This window comes from Chrysochloris asiatica, unplaced genomic scaffold (genome assembly GCF_000296735.1).
Source record: "Chrysochloris asiatica unplaced genomic scaffold, ChrAsi1.0 scaffold00033, whole genome shotgun sequence".
Classification (NCBI taxonomy): domain Eukaryota; kingdom Metazoa; phylum Chordata; class Mammalia; order Afrosoricida; family Chrysochloridae; genus Chrysochloris; species Chrysochloris asiatica.
In genome coordinates, this window is record NW_006408551.1 from 22,265,667 (window position 1) to 22,286,655 (window position 20,989).

At 39.7% G+C, this 20,989-nt stretch overlaps 1 protein-coding gene across 1 annotated transcript in view; it reads left to right on the top strand.

Moving 5' to 3' along the window:
* Positions 1 to 20,989, top strand: part of MYRFL (myelin regulatory factor-like) — a 247,800-nt gene that overhangs the window by 176,365 nt on the left and 50,446 nt on the right. Inside the window, exons 14-15 of the mRNA XM_006859617.1 lie at positions 20,103 to 20,266; positions 20,882 to 20,945. Coding sequence (XP_006859679.1) covers positions 20,103 to 20,266; positions 20,882 to 20,945 — 228 coding nt within the window. The remainder of the gene's footprint in view (positions 1 to 20,102; positions 20,267 to 20,881; positions 20,946 to 20,989) is intronic.

Consider the following 20,989-nt stretch of genomic DNA (forward strand, 5'->3'; position numbering starts at 1 on the left):
ACTTGGTTGGCCAGATAGTTGTCTCCAAAATTTTAGGCATAGTCTTCAACATTTTGTCCAATAAATCCTTTAATATTACAACCTGAGACTTGCATTTTTTTTTCTTCAGTTCTTTCAGCTTGAGAAATACTGAGTGTGTTATTCCTTTTTGGTTATCTATCTCCAGGTATTTTTCACATCTCATTATAATAATTTACTTTGTTTTCTTGAACTACCCTTTGAAAATTTCTCTCCAGGTCTTATACTTTAATTCTTTAGCTTCTCATGCTCAAGAGCTTGTGCAAGTTCTCTTCTGACATTCATTTTGATCTTTTCTTTCCTTCCTGTCTTTTTAGTGATATTTTGCTTTTTTCATGGATGATGTTTTTGCCATTCTACAAGTCTTCTGGTCTTTGGTCATTAGTGTCTAATGCATCAAATCTGTTCTTGAGATGATTCATGTTACTTTGGTTCTTGTGGAATTGTCTTAATTTTCTTTGCCTTAAACCTAACCTGAACTCACATGAGTAATTGGTGGTTGTTTCTTAGTCTTCCCCTGGCCTTCTTTTGGCTGGTGATATTGAACTTCTCAAGAATATCATCTCTTCCTATGAATGCAGACAATCTGATTCTTGTGTATTCCAGCTGACAAGATCCATGTTGTTTTAAAAAAGGTTTTATGGTATGAAATTGTTGGTCTTGCAAAATTCTGTCATGAATCATTTCTGTCATCCAGGTCATAGCTTTTAACTACTGATTCCTCCTCTTTATTTCTAACATTCACAGTAGTTATCAAGGCATCCTGATTGTGTGTCTTATCAGCTCCACATTGAGGAAGCTGGTAGAATTCTTCAAGTTCTTCATCTCTGGCTTTGGTGGTAGGCACATGAAATTAAATAATAGTAGTATTAACTGCTTTTCCCTGTAGATGTATTGATATTATCCTTTCACAGACAATGTTGTATTTCAAGATAGACCTTGAACTATTCTTTTTGACAGTGAATATGATGCCATTCCTCTTCAATTTGTCATTGCCGGCATAGTAAACTATATGATTATCCAAGTCAAAATGGTCAATACTTATCTTTTTCAGCTCATTAATGCATAGGATATGGATCTTAATACACTCCATTCTTTGACAATTTCTAATAGTTTAGATTCATAACTTCATTCTTTGTTCCAATTATCAATAGATGTTTGCAGCAGTTTAATTTTCCTTTTGAGTCAGGCTCCATCATCAAATGAAGGTCCTGAAAGCTTTGCTCACTCCACATAATTAAAGTTGACTATATTTTGGAAAGTCTTCTCTGTGTCAGTAGTGTTTTGAGTGTCTTCCAACCTCAGGGGCTTATATTTTGGCACTGTATCTGACGATATTCTCATGTTACTCATAATATTTTTATTTTCTGGTACTATATCTGACAATTTTCTGGTGCTATTCATAAGATTTCTCAGTTGATAAGTAGTCAGAAGCAATCTGTCTCTCCTTCCTAGTCTGTCTTCATTTGGAAGCTAGACTGAAACTTGTCTACAATAGGTGACCCTGCTGGTATTAGCTTCCAGCATCACAGAAACACATGAGCCACCACAGTATGACAAACTGACAACATATCAGTGGTGGAGAAGGATGTTAACTGGTGCTTTATTGACTATTCAAAGGCATCCAGTTGTGTGGATCATAACAAACTATGGATAGCATTGCAAAACCTGGGAATTCCAGAATGCTTCATTGTGCTCATAAGGTACCTGTAAATAGAACAAGAAGCAGTTGTTTAAACAGAACAAGGAAATGCAGAATGTTATAAAATCAGAAAAGATGTTTGTCAGGTGTCAGGGTTGTATTATATGAAGAAGAATGTGGCAGCATGACTGAAGGGAGACTCATTAAAACCTACAATATAGAAATGACACAATTTTGCTTACTGCAAGTAAAGAGGACTTAATGCACTTGCTGACTATCAAAGATCAAAGATCAAAGACTTCAGCCTTCTGTATGGGTTGCTACTCAATGTAAAGAAAACAGAAATCTTCACAATTGGACCAAAAAGCAATATCATGATAAATGGAGAAAGGATTGAAGTTGTCGAAGATTTTAGTTTACTTGGATTCACAATCAGTGCTCATGGAGTCAGCAGTCAAGAAATCAAATGACAAAATGTAGAGGCAAATCTGCTGCAAAAGGCCTCTTTAAAGTGTTAAAGAACAAAGCTGTCACTTTGAGGACTGAGGTGGGCCAGACCCAAGCCATAGTATTTTCAGTCACACCATATGCATTTGAAAGTTGAACAACAAAAAATAAGGAACATGGAGAAGAATGAACGCATTTGAATTATGATGTTAGAAGAAGAACATTCAAAGTACTGTGAACTATCAGAAAAACAAACAATCTGTCTTGTAATAAGTACAGCCAGATGCTTCTTAGAATTGAGAATGGAGAAACTTCATCTCCAGTACTTTAGACATGTTTTCAGGAGGGACTCGTCCCTGGAGAAGGCCATCATTATGGGTAAAGCAGAAGGTCACTGACCTCCATCAAAATGGATTTGCATAGTTGCTGCAACAGTGGACTCAAACATAACAATGATTGTAAGAGGAGTGTAGGACCAAGAAGCATTTTGTTCTGTTGTGTGTAGGGCCCCTATGAGTTTGAGCCAACTTGACGGCACCTAACAACACAACTTAACACTCAGAAATCAGTTTAAAAGTCCATGCGTCTCTCATCCAGAGAGAAAGTATAAATCTTTCATTGGGTTGTAGTCAGAGTTTTCCCTTAGAGAGATAGCATGAAGTGATGCCCTCACATGACGTATTTGGCTCCTAGCTGAATGACTCCTTTAGAGTTAATATGTTCTTACAACCAACCCTTGATATTTCAGCAGGTGTCCTGGTGTGGCATTGAGGGGTAATGCACTGGACTGCAAGGTTGGTTTGAACCACATGGTTGACGGTTCAAGCTCACCAGCTGCTCCTCAGACACCCTATACAGGGTTGCTATGAGTTGTAACCAACTCGACAGCTCTTAACAACAATCACAATTCCTGGCATGGCGCTGAAGGATCAGCAATGGACTGCAAATCACAAGGTCTACAGTTCACACCCACCAGCTGCTCCTCCAAAACCCTATACAGGGTCTCTATGAATCAGAACTGACTTGATAGCACTGAGCAACAACAATAATCATAATACAGTCCTGGTTTGACAGTGTAGGATAAGTACTGGACTGCTAACAGTAAGGTTGGCAGTTCAAGTCCACCAGCTGCTCCTTGAAAATTCTATAAGGAGTCACTATGAGTTAGAACCGACCTGATGGCACTTAACAATAATAATCATTTGTTCATTAATCATCTTTCTCTTTCCCAGAAACTTCTTATCCAAGAAACAGATTAATTATCTTATTTCTGGCAAAAAGTTTAGAGAGAAATATGTTATTTATTGTTATCTTGAATTTTTTGTATTGTTTTGGTAGTTAGACTTCTTTAAGTTATTGCTAATGTACTTTGTATTTTTTAATGTATTTAAAATAAGAAGGATAGATAGATGGGTAGATATGTGATAAAAGAAACAGAAAAATACTGTTTGTAGAATTTAAGTGGCACATATATGGCATTTATGTTATAATTTTTATAACTTTACTGTTTGTTTGACATTTTTAGTAGTAAAGTGTTGAAAAAAAGAAGTCAGGCAGCTAAAATTACAATTTACATATTCTGTCAGCAGGTAGTGGAATTTCAGGAAGCTATTCAGTCCCCTACTGAGTCCTGGCATGGTGCTGTAGGTTAATGCACTGGACTGCAAAGCCAGTTTGAATGGCAGGATCAGCAGTTCAAGCTCACCAGCTGCTCCTTAGAAACCCCATACAGGGTTGATATGGGTCAGAACCAACTCAATGGCACTTAACAACAACAACAACTGATTTAGTAAGGAGTCCTGGTAGCACAGTGGACTGCAGATCGGACAGTTAATTTCAATGTAGTAGTTCAAATCTACCAGCTGTTTCTTAGAAGAAAGATGAGGCTTTTTGCTCCCACAACGATTTACAGCATCAGAAGCCCTATGCATAGTCACTATGAGTCTACCGGGTTTCAAGGCATGTAACCACCACCAGCAACACTGATTTAGTACCTGGGATGTCCCGCTTTGTGTATAAAAGTGTAATTTTGTTAAAATGGCTGCATTTATGCCAAAGTTTCCAAAGACAATATTTTTGAGTAATATTTAAAGAAGTAAAGTCTTTACGTATAATCCAGCCCCTTTTTGGTAAATCATAACTTTACCTATTGCGTGAGATTCCTCAGTCATAGTGTCATACTTCCTATAAGTATGTAACTTCCTTGTACTGATATCCACAAAGCTCCCTTGGGGTACTACTAAACAGTCTTAGCTATTGAGAATCTATCACTGTGCTTTCAAGCTATTCAAACTAGTTAAAAGTGCTAATTCCATTTCCTTCTAGTCCATTCTGACTCAAAGAGGCCCAGTAGAACAGAATAGAATTGCCCCATAGGGTTTCCAAAGTTGTACTCTTTGCAGGAGTAAACTCATATCTTTCTCTTAAGAAGTGGTTGGTGGGCTAAAACCACTAACCTTTTGTTTAACAACTGAGCACTTAACCAGTGTGCCACCATAGCTTTTTAAGAATGTTGTTGATGGTAAGTGCTGTGGAGACGTTCTGACTCATGATGACCCTGTATAGGTTTCCAAGGAATAGCTAAGTGGTTTTTTGGTGTGGTTTTTTTTTTTGCGGCTAAGTGGTTTTGAACCACCAACCTTGTGGTTAGCAGTCCAGTACTGATGTGGCGCTGTGGTTTAATGCCCTGGACTGCAAAGTCAGTTTGAACCACAAGGTGTTAGGAGTTTAAGCTCACCAGCCACTCCTTGGAAACCCTATACAGGGTCGCTATAGGTTGGAACTGGTTTGACAGCACTTAACAACAACAACAACTTATCCTAATGTACTTATCTAAAAAATAAAGTAAATATAACAAATCTGTAACAATGATTTCGGATAGTGACAATAACTTTCCATCTCAATGTGCTGTGTTCCTGCACTTTGGAGAGTATCTGCCATATTATAAGTGTTTGATTCTATTAACTGAACATAGAAGATCTACATGTGCCAGGAACTCCTGGTGTGGCACTGTAGGATCAGCACTGGTGTGCGAACCACAAGGTCAGCAGTTCAAACTCATACAGCTGCTCCTTGGAAACTATACACACAGGGTCGCTATGAGTCGGAACCGACTCAACGATGCTTAACATCAACAACATGAGTCAGTGCCAAGTTGTCAGTGGGAGTCATAAGACACAGCCATTGACCTTAAAAAGCTCATAGGTCACTCAGGAGAGCCAGGAAGCCAAAAAATGACAGCATACTGTTGTGTGTGCTAGTTCAACTGGAAGCTTATCTCAGTTAAAGAACTCAAGTCTCTTTCCCAGAAAATCGCACTTAAGCAAAAATAAACCAAAAATTCAAAGGCAAAGAAAGAGAGAGCAACACTAAAACACATCATTTTAATCAGATTTATAAAGCTGGATGCTCTCCCCATGTAAGGCAGAATGTCAACACTCAATATGAGGGGAGAGGAGCCCAAGAGCTGCCCTCTTTGCAGAAGAAATACACAAATGTGGAAGTCTCTCTTCAAGGACCTGCTGAAAATACAGCTGGAAGTCAGAGCATCCACACTAGGTTAGCAACTTGATTCCCTGGTTTTGAGCTTCTGTCCTTTATTATTATCTATTAATCAATGTCACAGTCTTGTACGTTATCCACAAGATAAACTTTGGGATAAAGACATAAGGCTGAACTTATCCAAAACTCAAACAATGGTCAGACACACCCTTTGGCAATCATTTTTACAATGCTCAATTGCAGGCTACTTTGTTCCCAGGATTTTATTATAAAACATCAGTGCATACAAAACAGATGTGAGACTTGTCACAGAAGAGATTTTCAAGTTGAGAGTCAACTTCAACTTCTCAAAGCCTTTTTTTGCAATCAAGCTTCGTGATTCTTACTTGGTGTTGTTAGAGGACATATTTGATTCCCAAAGAGAAGAGAAATCAATGTTACTGCCCGGTTGCTCCCTATGTCACAGCCTTATTTATTGTCAAACCTGTGAGGAAATGAGGAGCTTGGAAATTGTGTCCAGCAGAGCCCAAGTGTTCCCTAGGGGGTGCAGAAATACTGCACAAGCTTTCATCTGTTTCCTGAGCCCGTTCTCTCCAAACACAGGAAGGATCTCAACTGCAGTGGAAACTAGTGTGATGGGTACTGATGATGATACACCTAGTCTTAGGATCATCTCATTTTTCCCACTAGGGAAAAAGAAATGCTTCGTGCTTTTCTGAAGCTATCATCCCCTAAATTGGCAGGTCACATATATATTGTTCCTGTTTTTCCAGTCTCTCACCTGCATCTTTTGAAATACTTTCCATGTACTTCAGTATCCTTCCTGTTTTCTACTGACTTATGAAGTCCTGGTGTGGCACTCTGGGTTAGTGTGTGGGATTGCAAAGTCGGGTTGAACCACAAGATCGAGCAATTCAAGTTCACCAGTTGCTCCTCAGAAACTATACAGGGTTGCTATGGGTGGGAACTGACTAGAAGGCACTTAACAACATTATAACCATAATTAAGATAATATTTTTCCAGTGATTTATTTATACATCAGCTCTATGAGGGTAAAAATTCTACCTATCTTGTTTATTATTACTTTTAATGTTTAACATAGTTCCTGACATAAATTACTTAATAAATACTTTTCAAGTATATAACTACTGACCAAGAAGGTGCATAAAGCCAGTGCTGGCATTTGGTGGAATCCTCTGTATTATCTGGTCAGACAAATGTAATAGAAAATCTTAGCCATGCATATAACAGACCTTGAGAAAAAAGCTAGAATCCTACAAAAGTGCTTTTCTACTAAGACCCCACTGTAGTCAGCTATCTGGGGAAGCTACATGTGTAAAATTACGAGGATTTTTTAGAAAACATGCCCATCTACAACCAAAAGGGATGTATTTTATCTCCTCATTACAGCAGTTATTTGAAAGACAGTGCTCTTGTATTCCCTAGGTAAAATGGGATGAGAAAACTGGATTTGAGGGGTTAAACAATTTGACTAAAATGGCCTAGTGATAATGGTAAAGCTGAAATTCAACACTGCCTAACTTCAATACCTATTTTTGTAACTACTAGGCTACTCTGCACAAGAATCCTAGAAGTTCTCTGACCAGATGGTAATGTCCAGTTCTTAGCTGTTAATGATGACTTCCTTCCAACATTGCAAGCTCCTTTGAAACATATATCTCATAGCGTTCAGATTTATAAACCCCTGACTCAGTGACAACCAATCTACCTCTACCTGTGGTCTTGAGACTATAACTTGATTTAACTTTCTATGGATACATGGTTAAGTGTTTTCCATTACATGAAATACACTAGAGCTACAGCGATCTCCACAGTTTAAGTGGGGCAGTGATTGTTCAGTGATGGAGTTCTTGCCTTCCATGCAGGAGACCCAGGTTTCATTCCTGACTGCTGCCTGAGTGTTGCTATGATATTGAACAGTTTTTAGCATAGCTTATAGACTAAGGTAGACAAAAGAAAGGTCTGGTGATCTATTTATGAAAATCAACCAATGAGAACCCTGTGGATCACAGCAATCTGACCTGCAACCAATTGTGAAGATGATGTACGACCACACAGTATTTGATTCAGTTGTGCATATGGTCACCATGAATTGGGAGCTGACCATGGCAGCTAACAACAATAGTCTGTTGAGTCCACACTCACTGACTTTTTTTTTTTACACTAAGTGTGCCAGTGATTGTTCAGTGATGGAGTTCTTGCCTTCCATATTATAAAACATTTTTACATGTACAATTCAGTGATGAGTCCTAGTGTTGCCATAGGATAAACATTGGACTGCTAATCTCAAGGTTGGTGGTTTAAAACCCACCAGCTGCTCCTTGAAAACCCTATACAGGGTCGTTATGAGTTGGAACTAACTTGAGGGCACTTACTTACAACATAATTACATTCACCATCTTGAACAACTATCCACCATTATATTTCCAAATGTTTTCATCATTCTTAACAAAAACACTGTGCCCTTAAGCAAAACCCTCTATTTCTCTTTCCCTTTCACTCCTGGCAATCACTTGTTCTCTATGAATTTCCCTAGTCTAGGCATTTCACATAAGTAGGATAATATAATATTTGCCCTTTTATATATGACTTATTTGCCTCAACATAAAGATTTCAAAGTTCATATTGTAGCATTTATCAAAACCTCATTTTTCTTTATGGAAGTGTAATGTTTCATTGGAGTCCTGGTGTGGCACTGTGGGTTAATGTGCTAGATTGAAAGGTTGGTTGGAACCGCCAAGGTTGGTGATTCAAGCTCACCAGCTGCTCCTCAGAACCCCTATGCAGGGTCGCTATGAGTTGGAACCAACTCAATGACAACACAACAACAACAATGTTTCCTTGATTGTGTATCACACACTTTATCTGTTAATGGACATGTGTTGTTTCCTTTTGACTATTGTGAATAACGCTGCATGGAACATTGGTGTACAAATATTTGTCTGAGTTCTTGTTTTCACTTCTTTTAAAAGCAAGAAAATGTTCCCAGCAGCCTCCCAAAAGACTTCCCCATTCATTCCAGTACCTAAAGTTTTCAACTGCTAATAAGATAAATGGTTATGAATCGGGTTGTGAACCTTAAGGCCAGCAGTTCGAAACTACCAGCCGCTCCACGGTATAAAGATGAGGCGTTCTGCTCCCGTAAAGATTTACAGCATCGGAAACCCTGTACAGGGTCGCTATGGGTCGGAACCAACTCGACAGCACTTAACAACAACAACAATAAGATAAAAGGAAACAATAAGGCAGTTTGTGCTCAACTACAAACTTGAAAGATTGGAGTATCAAATCCACCCAGCAGAACCATGGAAGAGAGATCTTTTCATATACTTTTGTAAAGATCAAAACCCAAAAAATCAAACCTGTGGCCGTCAAGTTGATTTCAACTCACAATGACTTTATAGGGTCAGAGTAAAACTCCGTAGGGTTTTCAGGACTGTAATCTTTAGGAAAGCAATCTGCAACACTTTCCCCCTCAGAGCAACTGGTAGGTTCAAATTGCCAGTCTTTCAGTTAGCAGCTGACTATGTAACCCACTCGGCCACAGGGCTCTTCTGTACCAGGAAAACCTGTTGGAGCAGTTCTACCCTATAAAACATGTGGTTACCATGAGTTGGAATCCACTCTATAGCAACTGGTTTGGTTACCTAAAACCTGTATAAAAAAATAAGACATCCATTGTCAGCGCATGAGGAGATTATTATTTTAAATAATAATGTCTGTCCCCAGCCACCCACTAAGATATCAAACCAGCTTTTACAAAAAGACATTGTTCCATACTGTGACTAAGACGCTAGATTCATACACTTCTTGTGGCATTACAAATGGTGTAAAAACTGAGTTGGAATTTTCATTTCAGGTCATTTGCCAAAAATCTTGCTATAATTACATGGTTGAGAAATTTTAGCCCTTTCCAATATTATCTAGCAAGACACCAACTATGTGTAAAAGAATCTATTTTTGTTACAAAAATTATTTTTTTATAATCTGTGGAGTGTTTGGCTCCCTACTTGCTACCACCGAGTTGTTCTTAACATGCTTGGCATCACTGTACTCTTTCTCGCCCTGCACCTCTCTCTCCATCCCTTCTTGCCTGTCTCCCTTCCTGGCTTTTGCTCTTTCTTTTGAGAATTTGAAGAAAACTGAGAACTTTCTCCTTGGAGAACTACATGTAAACACACCCATATATAATCGTACATTTTAGGAAGCTGGTCCATAAGTCTCTTTTAGGATCTTCTGCTACATGACCCCACAATCAATAGCTAGATGAAGGGTTCCAAATCAATATATCTGTGAGGCTAAAGAGTTACGTCAGGGAAGTCCCCTGAACTGGGTATCAGCTAACCAGAGAACTGAGAACTGGGGAGGCTCGAAGACTGTGTGTCCTAGAGTGGGCACCACCACCTAGCCCAGCACTGAAGGGACTGTTGTGAAGCAGGAATGCTACTTACTCTGTATCTAGAACCAGTATGTGCTGGTTTGACTCCTTGCTGAGAATTTGCTTTTCTACTAAAGATTTACAGCCTCCGAAACCCTTTACAGGGTCGCTATGAGTCGGAACCGACTCCACGGCACAGAACAACAACAACAACAACAACCCAGACATACTGAAACAAAATGTACATTTTAACAAGATTCCAGACTCCTGGTGTGGTGCTGTATAATTAACACTGAACTAGGAACCACAAGGTCAGCAGTTCAAACCTACCAGCTGCTCTTCAGAACCCCTATTCAGGGTCGCTATGAGTCAGAACCAACTCCACACACTTAACAACAACAACAACAGTTGATTCTTATGTATACATAAGATCTGTAAGAAGCCCCTGGGGTTTCTGATTCAGTATATTTGGGGTGGTGGTCATTGTAAAGTGCCATTGCATTGGTTCTGACTCTTAGTGACTGTATAGGATTTCTGAGGAGCTTCTGGTAGGCTTGAACTGCTTATCCTACATCTCAAATTCTCAGCAAGAGGTTGAACCAGAATGCACTGGCTCTAAGCACTGGCAGGAACAGAGGCCTGATGTGGCCAGATTTTCTATTGATTCAAGAGGGATTAGAAATCTGGAGTTTTGTATGAAGTCGCTAAATTTTTAAGTATTGGCAGTTACTTCAGAAAAATCTGCTGGTGAATTTGGTCCTTGGGCTTACATTCTCATTGGTGGTCCAGCCCTTGTGATTATACTGGTGGTGGTTATGTGTCGTGGAGTCAGTTCTGTCCAACTCATAGCAACCCCATATAGTATTTCCAAGGCTGTAAATCTCTGCGAGAGCAGAAAGCCTCATCTTTCTCTCACAGAGCAGCTGGTAGATTCGAACTGCATACCTTCCAGTTAGCAGCTCAGCTCGTAATTAATTCACTACACTACCAGAGCTCCTTCTGTGATTATATTATGTACTATTTATGAGATCACTGACTTTACACGAATCTGCCTCCTTTATGTTGTTCTTAACTGTTATGTCTGCTAACTGCAGTCAGTGTTGGTGGCTCAGACCTGCCAGCTGGAGAAAGATGAGACTGTCTAGTCCTGTAAAGACTTACAGCCTCGGAAACCCATGGAGTAGTTCTACTGTGTCCGTTAGGGTCACTAAGATCGGAAAGGACTCCATGTCAGTGTAGGCTGTTGGAAAGCACTAGTCGTTTATTCCTATTATTTCTTCCCATAGCCCAGGGTTTCTGAATCTCAGCACTACTGACATTTAGAACCATTTATTTCTTTGTTGTGGAGGCTGCTTTGTGCTCTGTAAGATGTTTATTTTTTAGCAGCATCCCTGACATCTACACACATTAGATGTCAGTAGTGGTTGTGTACTGTGGAGTCGGTTCCGACTCATAGCAACCCTGAGTAGAGTTTCTGAGTGTGTAAATCTATACAGGAGCAGAAAGCCTCATCTTTCTCCCATGGAACAGCTGGTAGTTTCAAACTGCTGACCTTGAGGTTTGCAGCCTGATTCATAACCACTACGCAACCAGAGGTCCTTAGATGCCAGTAGTTGTTGTTTAAGTGCTGTGGAGTTGGGTCCGATTCATAGCGACCCCATATAGGGTTTCCGTGGAGCAGCTGGTGAATTTGAATTGCCACTCTTGCTGTTCAAACTGACCTTGAGGTCAAGTGATTATCCTATGGTGCCACATACCCATAAATGTGTCAACCAAAAATGTCTCCTGACCATTGTCATTGAGATGATCTAGACTCATAGTGATTTTCTAGGGCAAAGTAGAAGTGCTCCATTGGGTTTCTGAGACTGTAAACCTTTACGGGCCCAGACAGCTTCATCTTTCTCTTATGGTGTGGTTGGTGAGTCTGGACCACCAGATCCTTTAGTTAACAACAGCACAAAGGAGGCAGATATGTATAAAGTCATTATTCTCATAAATAGTATGTAACATATACACAAGGGTTGGATCATCAATGTGTTAGCAGCCCAACCTTGTGGTTAGTAACCCAGCACTTAACTGTTATTGTTGTTGTTGTTATGTGCCGTCAAGTCGGTTCCGACCCATAGCGACCCTGTACAGGGTTTCCGAGGGTGTAAATCTTTACGGGAGTAGAAAGCCTCATCTTTCTCCCGCGGAGCAGCTGGTAGTTTCGAACCGCTGACCTTAAGGTTCGCAGCCCGATTCGTAACCACTACGCTACCAGAGCTCCTTAACTAGACACTGCCAAATGTCCTGTGAGGGACAAAATTGCGCTGGTAGAAAAGCACTGCCATAGATTCTGTAGGTGCTAACTTCCCATCAGGCAGCTCACAGAACATCGTCACCACCCCCACCTCTCAGTTCAGTTTCCCCCAAGGTGTTCTTACACCAGAACAGCCCTTCTGGGTTTATTGTGCCCTCATGTATTTGAGAGGCATAATAGAGTTGGTTTGTACTCTGCTTTTTTTTTTTTTTCTTCAGGAAATGATTAAATCTAAGGGACCTTTCACCTTCTCCCTACATCTGAATGGTGAAAACCTAATTGATTCCTGGTGTACAGGAAATAATAAAACTGACGATTTATGATCCCAAATGATATGATTACCCATATATGTCTTTATAGTTCACTTCAGTATTATATTAAATCGAACCACAAGCCTGCCGATGGTGATAACCACTAGTGCTTCTTTGTTTAATTTGCCCACATTGCCAAGGACACTTCTTAGCATGGGAGGGAATTTGGGCCTTAGTCCTTTGGGTTCTCTTAGACAAAGCTGAGGAAAATAAAAGGGAGGTTTGGCCAGTCTCTTCATTCACTAGGGAATAGTTCCACTGACTGGTTTTTGTTTGCAGTCGACTGGATTCTGACTCTTAGAGACCCCGTATGACAGAGAAGACTTGTCCTATTGAGTTTCCTAGGCTGTAAGCTTTATGTGGCATTGTAGGATAAGGTCAGCTGTTCACATCCACCAGCTGCTCCTCAGAGTCCCTATGCAGGGTCACTATGAGTTGGAATCAACTGGATGACACTTGACACTAACAAAAGCAATCCTTATGGGTACAGATCAGCAGGTTGGGTGATTTGAACCTTGCTATAACCTCTCAATGCCTCATGGCACAAACCACCACAGTAAGAATATTCTTTCATGCTATCACTCATCAGCATGTACCAAGTCGCTACTCCACTGGAGACCAGATGCAGACCCTGTCTTTGTTGAGTTGCACTGTCTTGCCAAGGTGCTTATAAGTAAATATGCTTCCTTACATTAAACGTAAGGAAGGTGGGAGCAGAGGGGAGAATAGGAAGTTCAGGTAGAGTTAGTTCCAGAGACCAGAGAAAGAACATTATGTTCAGCAAACTGTCTGTGGTTCATTATGATTAGAAACCAGAGTGTGAAGGAGACTGAGATGGAAGAGGAAGCTTAAATCAGGGGTCTGCTTTAAGCTAGAATGAGGGTTTTCACAAACTCCCCCAGAACTGAGGATCCATTCAGAAAATGCATATGTGCTGCCTGTGGATCCCTGCCTTTTACCAAGTCTTTTATAAGACTTGGTGGATAAAGACTGGGTGATTTAGGGCAGTTGTCACCTCCCACCCCCACCCAGTCTTCTCAGCAAGCTTTGGTGAAAAGACACACAATGTGTCTTTATGATTTCAGCCAGGGAGTTGCTGCTGTTAAGTGCTGCTGTTGTTAAGTGTTGTTAAGTTCTGACTCATAGCAACCCTGTGTAGGATTTCCAAGGAGCAGCTGGTGGTTTTGAATCACCGACCTTGTGGTTAGCAGTCCAGTGTTTATCCTATAGTGCCATACCAGGACTCTGCAGTGGAAGTGAGCCCCATCTAAAACTGTTATTATTATAGCTGGATGGTGTTAAGTATTTAAATTAGGTTCAGTTACAAGATAGTTCTTAACCAAGGGTTGACATCAAATGGGGACACTTCAAAATGACCTGCCCCTATACCCTTCTCAGTCCTTATAAATCTGATTCTTTACATGGGACCTGGACAAATGTACCTAGAACAAAGTTCCTTAGGCAACTATGGTGCACATTCCTGGTTATCACTTGCATACAAAAGGACATTTTCATATCTTTATCTTTACTGGAGAACAGGAAATCAGAACTGTATTTTACTAAGAATCGATCCCCATAACATGTCTTGGAAATTTATTTTTTGGAAACTTTCCACTGGATCCATAAAGTCAGGGTCATAATTATAATCAAGAAGGTAGTAAATTCCCACTCTGCCTTTATTTCCTCTTAAATAGGAAAACACATGAATTATCTTCTTGCCTCTTGAACCTATCTGGAAGATGTATGGTTCAGCATATTTAAGTTGCAGAAATCAGAGTTGGCTTTTTATCATTATTGACAAGCAACTGGACAATGGCAGTCCTTGCTTATAGCTCATGAGACAGCATTAAAATTGTCTTGGGAAGCCAATGTAGAAAGGACTTAATGTAGAATGTTGTTTCTATTAAGTGCTGTCGAGTTGGTTCTGCCTCGTATCAATCCTGTATAAGGTTTCCGTGGAGCAGCTGGTGGGTTTGAACTGCTGACCTTGTGGTTTGCAGTCCAGTGCTGATTCTACAGCACTGAAGCAGGAGTCCTAATGCACATTGTTGTTGTTGTTAAGTGCTGTTGGGTCCGACCCATAGCGACCCTAAAAAGAGCTTCTGAGGCTGTAAATCTTTACGGGAGCAGAAATCCTCATCTTTCTCCTATGGAGCAGCTGGTAGTTTTGAACTGCTGACCTTGCGGTGCACAGCCCGATTCGTAACCACTACACTACCAGAGCAGAGCTTAGAGGGGGAATTTATCACCATTATCTGTGGTGTTCTTTGGTTTGGGCTAAATTGAAAATTAATTTATCAAGTGAGTATTAAAAAAAAGAAAAAGAGCCAGTTATCAAGTGTGTTGGATGTGGTCACGGCAGTGAGAGTATAGAGAAATTCTGGAGACTTAAGATGAGAGCTGACACCCTGTGGGAAGACTAGTTGGCACTTTAATCCACAGAGAACTGTATAGTTGTAATTATAGCAGAAGACTCCGTACAGAGTAAACACTGTAAATCATCATGTAACATTTACGATGATTAAAAAATCATAGAAAGTTATTCTTATCTTCATTATTTCTACCCTATTTTTCACAAAAATTAATTTAGTTGTTTAAGGAAGACTTGTACCAGACTTATAAAATTTAGAAGGATGTCTGTGGGATATGCTTTTGTTTTGAAATCTTTTTGAGTGAAAAATTTGAAACATATAAAGTTAGAACAGTATTCTGAAAATCCACACATACCTCACTCAGATTCCACATTTATCAATACATGTCAGTCTTCTTTCACTTACATCTTCATTTCAGTATCCTCACAACCAACTGGATTATTATGAAACAAACTGCAAAATCATATTATTTCATCACAGATAACTTCAATATTTTTTTCTGAAAGAGAAGGGCCACGTATTTGCTGTATTAGGAGCTCTGGTAGCATAGTGGTTATGAATCGGGCTGTGAACCGCAAAATCAGCAGTTCGAAACTACCAGGCTGTTCCATGGGAGAAAGATGCAGCTTTCTGCTCCCGTAAAAATTTATAGCCTCGGAAACCCTGCACAGGGTCGCTATGAATCGGAACCGACTCCACGGCACATGACAACAACAACAATTTGCTATATTACAGTAATTAACCTCTTGGCTTTTCAGTTTTCTTACCTTGACTCAATGGAACCTTTTTCAGTTAGCTCCTGAGTTATTTGATCACAACTGCAGTAGTTTTTGCTTTCTGGTATTGTAAGATGTTTAGGTTCACCTTGTACATTCATGCGCCAAATCTTGAATTATTAGTTCTCCTAGGACTCAAGACTCCTTTCCATGAGGAGTGGTATTGAAAGGAAAAAGTTCCAACCTACTGTCGTGAATAGGTTACTCATGAATGGGTTACTCATGATAGTAGGTTGGAACTTTTTTCTTCAAACTCACCAACTGCAAACCCTATCCAGGGTCACTATGAGTCAGAACCAATTCTATGGCACTTCCCAACAACAACAGTCTTTTTTAGTGGACATTAGCTAGCAAACTAAAAAAAAAAAAAATAAAGTATATCACATGTATTTCATGTTAATATTTCTATTAATATTAATCACATTAGTATTTCTAATTTAAACTTAAGCTTGTTGGGCTTTTGCTTAGTTATGTTTCTTAAATGCTGAAAATCCTGGTATATCTATATATTTCTAATGATATTTTTGAAAAGTTTAAGTATTTTGTTCATTCATTTGTTTTGGCCTTGGTCTCCTGGTATGGCTCTGTAGAATAAGCACTGGACTGGTAACCACATGGTCTGCGGTTCAAACCTACCAGTTGTTCCTTGGAAACTCTATATAGGGTTACTATCAGTCGGAAAGGACTCAACAGCATTTAACAACAGCATTTATCCCCCTAGGTATGGATGGTAAATGTACTGTGTTTTGAAATTTTAAAGTCATTTTAAGTAAATTTGCTCTGTGAAGTTAAAGCAGAAACTCAATAACCAGTTAGGTTCATGTGTTAAAATTTCTTTTTATCTTTAGGTGTTGCTTTAAAGTTTTTCTATTTTAATTATGCTTTATCATTATTTAAAATACCTCTATTATTCTAAGTGAAAAACCTATAAAACAAAGTGCATACAGATTGCCTAGCTTCTATCTTTTTGCCCACCTAATTTCTCCCTTCCTATAATGTGTAACCATTTTAGTTTTTAATTTATCCTTTTCTTAAATGCCCACTATAAGAGACTATGTATATAGTTTTGAATTCTCCTTGTTTCATAGGTAAATGATAGCATAAATATAGACTGTCTTCACCACCTTATTTTTTCTGTTCATACTTTTTTTTATCCTTGACTTTCTCTTTACTCTACAGTTCATAGTGTGGCACTGGGTGAACATACAGTTTGATGATGGACACTTGTGTTGATTTCAATCTTTTGCAATTACAAGTAATTACAAGTAATGAATGGCTTTATGGATATGCTGCTGGTTTGTGTGTGTGTGTGTGTTTAGTTTCACCAAAGAATCTAGCAGGTTAAAGATAAAACCATGTATAATTTTGCCTGTTGTTGTTGTTAAGGACCATCGAGTCGATTCCAACCCATAGCGACCCTTTATAGGGTTTCTGAGGAGCAGCTGGTGAGCTTGAACCACCGACCTTGCAGTTCAAACGGCTTTGCAGTCTGGCGCATTAACCCACAGCACCAGTACTCCACGGGTTTTTTTGTTTTGTTTTGTTTTTAATTTGCGTTTTTTGGATAGATTTTTTTCTTTTAAGGATATCTGACAAGACATAGGAAAAACCTAGTTTTCTGATGATTTTTTTAAGAGACCAATACAGGGATGCCCCTTTTTTGTTTGTTGTCTTCTGCCCTCTCTTTGTTATTGTTTCTTCAGAGTAAGTAGAGACCTCAGAGATGAAGTTCTTGGTCACTTTGTTTCTCAGAGGGAAGCTGTGAGGATCAGTTGAGTTTCCTATCAGTTCTGCTCCCCTCCATCCCACTTCTGTTCTGACAACAGGTGCACACGCAAAACTCCCTCCTCTGCCCTTCACCACCACAACTGGAAGGACCTCACAAGCACTGTGATTCAAACTGTCATGGCAATGTACAAGTGCTTATCCTACAGCTACACATCACAGAAAGCATTATACTTACTATTACCATTTCATTATGGCAAAAAGGATACAAATGAAGGTGAGGCCAGGGAGGGCTCTAAACAGGGAAATGCTAGTGTGGCACTGTAGGATAAGCACTGGACTGCTAACCACAAGGTCAGCAGCTCAAACCCACCAGCTGCTCCTCAGAAACCCTGTACAGGGTTGCTATGAGTCGGAACCAACTTGATGGTGGTAGTGGTGGTGTGCCATGGAGTCGGTTCTAACTCATAGTAACCATGGACAGGGTTTCCAAGGCTGTAAATCTTTACTGGAGCAGAATGCCTTCATCTTTCTCCGTCGGAACAGCTGGTACTTTATAACTGCTGACCTTGTGTTTCGCAGCCCGATTCGTAACCACTATGCTACCAGAACTCTTCAGAACCAACTTTATGACACTAAAAAAAAAAAAAAAAAAAAAGTTCCATGTGCACCCATGTCTGTCATGCACCAGATTTTGTCAGGCATGACTGATCAAGTCATCCTCCTTGCCCGTTGCCTGAGACTGGTTGATACCATGTGCTGGGTGTTTCTGGCCTTACCAGCCCCCTCCTGAGTCACCTTTATTAGCATAAACCTTCAGGTGTGTCTGGAGGCTTCTCCAAGCCCTTCAATCACGGGAAATGCAAGGTTTTAGAGGCTTTCTCAGGAACTGGTCTCAAAAACCAAATTGCTTGGGTTAAGTAGATTTCTCACTATACAGAAGCTTTCTTAAACTGCTAACTCATAGTACCTCTTGATTCAATTCCATCCATCCTTACTGAGCATTTACTATGGACAAAGGAATATGTGTTGGTGAAGTACATAGAAAAATCAACACAATCACTTGCCTCCTGTTCACAGTCTGAGCAGGAAGACAGAGGTCACTGGGAAGGCTTCCTAGGGACAGTGGGTTTGTATTGGCCTTGACCAAAGGCTCAGACCTTGAGTCTTTAGGTCTGCATGGCTGTTCTAAGAGTATAAGCAAGCCTCCAATGTGTCACAAAATATACCTGTCTTTAAACTGCATAAATCAAGCTTTAAATCTGTAATTTTCAGTTTTTTCTTTTGAGTGTTTATATGTTAGGAACCCTTAAAGCTTTGGTTTGCTTGATGAGAATTTTGAGATACACCGTCCTGCATTTGACTCCCAACCACAAAGCAGAGTGGTCTGGTGCGCACCCCTTTATAATGTGGACCCGCATGTGACCCAGAAAAAGCCTGGTAATGCAATGGTTAAGCACTCAGTGACTAACCAAAAGGTTGGCACTTCAAACCCACCCAGTGACTCTGCAAGAGAAAAACCTGGAGATTTACTCCGGAAAGATTTGTTAGTCAATTCTGATTCGTAACAACCCTGTATAGGGTTTCCAAGAAGCAGCTGGTGGGTTTGAACCACTGACCTCTCAGCTAACAGCCCAGTGCTTTTCTTCACACCAGGACTACAGCCTAGAACACTCTATGAGATGGTTCCACTCTGTCTCATGGGGTCACTCTGAACCGATAATCGACCCAATAACATCCAATAACAACCTGAGCCCAAAGAATGCCAGGGATTTCGATGACCCTGAAAACAGAGAAAAAACGGGCAAGGCCATGGGTTCTGGGGTGGGGGTTGATGGGAGCTTTCTGTGATGGCTGATAGATGCATTAGTTCAGGTTAAGTGTGTGAGCAGGGGCACAATGGTTAGATCTCTTATGCTTTGATTGGTCGCCTCTCTCTTGCTCTTCCTGACATGGAAGAGTTGAGCTATTTTATTTTTCATCTTGCTTGGGAGTGAGGCTAAAATAGAATTTGTACACAATAGGACCTTGGATGTCAAAGCAAAAATGAGCCCCTCAGGAGGGATCTTCTCATTTATAAATGAAGAAATAGAAGCCCAGAGAATCTCACATCTCTTGTACTTCTCTCTTAGCCCAGAGAGAAGCCCAGGTCTTTATTCCTCCCTCCTTTTTCTGAGCAGTCTGGTGTGCAGAGAGAGCTGGAGCGATTCCTTCTGAGGCTTTAGGGGCTAACATACAAATCAACATTCAGAAGCCTGTTTTGACTTTAAAAAAATTTTTTTTATAAATGAGTTTTAAATATAGCATAATGGCCAATGAAAATAGATCTTCAGATTTCAAACTTGACATGTTCATCAATTCTATTCTTCATTTGGGATTACAAGGGTATATTGTCATTTTATTGCAAATTGAACATAACCAGTTTTACAATGCAGCCAGCAGTTTAGTAAGCCCACTTTAAATTTCAAAGGTTTGTCTGGAATGAACTTGGGGTTGTGTGTATATAACTATTTTCAACGATGTGTTCCAACTGATTTGAATGGATTATGGACAGTTCCCTTGGTGGTCTCAAACTGTAAATTTATAGTCTGAGTTTGTTTCCCTTTTAGGACCAAATCTTTATGGAAAACATAGGTGCAGTGAAGCAGCTCTGCAAACTAACCAACAACCTTGAAGAAAGAATAGAAGAGCTAGAAATATGGAACAGAAAGCTGGCCAGGCTAAAGCGGCTCAGTAGTTTAAAGTCCTCAGCCAGTGAAGCAAGCTCAATCAGGTATACACTGGATTGTCATAAAATTTGGGAAAGGGAGAAAGTGGAATCTAGATCAATCAAAGTGATCTTTCTGGTAAAGAAGCACCCCTTACTTTCTCATAATGGACTTCTTATTCCCCTCTTAGAATGTTTTGGAACACAGTTGCCTTCCATGATAACTTTCCTTTTTTTGTTCACCAGCTTCTCAAAACAAAACATGAGGTGTCTGCTTAATAGCAATCGTTAAGAAATTGCTAAATTTTAGCAGAAGGGTGGTTTCTCCTTTAACAAGGAGAAATGACCATTTCTAAATTTAGGAAACCATGTTTAGTTCTCAGAGACAACAACATGATTTAAAAAAAAAAAAAATTACTACTTAAGGAGGTAAATGCACATTTCCTGGGGTTTCATTGTGAAAAAAAGATAAATGTTATGTTCAGTGCATTCATTTTTGTTTACTAGAGTTCTTTTCCACAAAAGGAACTGTCAATTGCCTGAATTTTTCCTTTTTAAAGTGCCACCACTATAATGCAGAAGAAAGCCACAATGCTGCCTTAGTGACAGCTTGGAGCAGCATCACATAATGCCTGAAGAGGCATTTGAATTGTAATCAATTTTCTCTCTCTTTTTAAAAAGCAAATTGAGCAGAGCTGCTAGTGCATCTTCTCCAAGAAGAACCGTTCCCAAAAAGCCCAACAAGGTAAGTAGACTTAAGTTTATGATAAACACAGATGTTATATATAT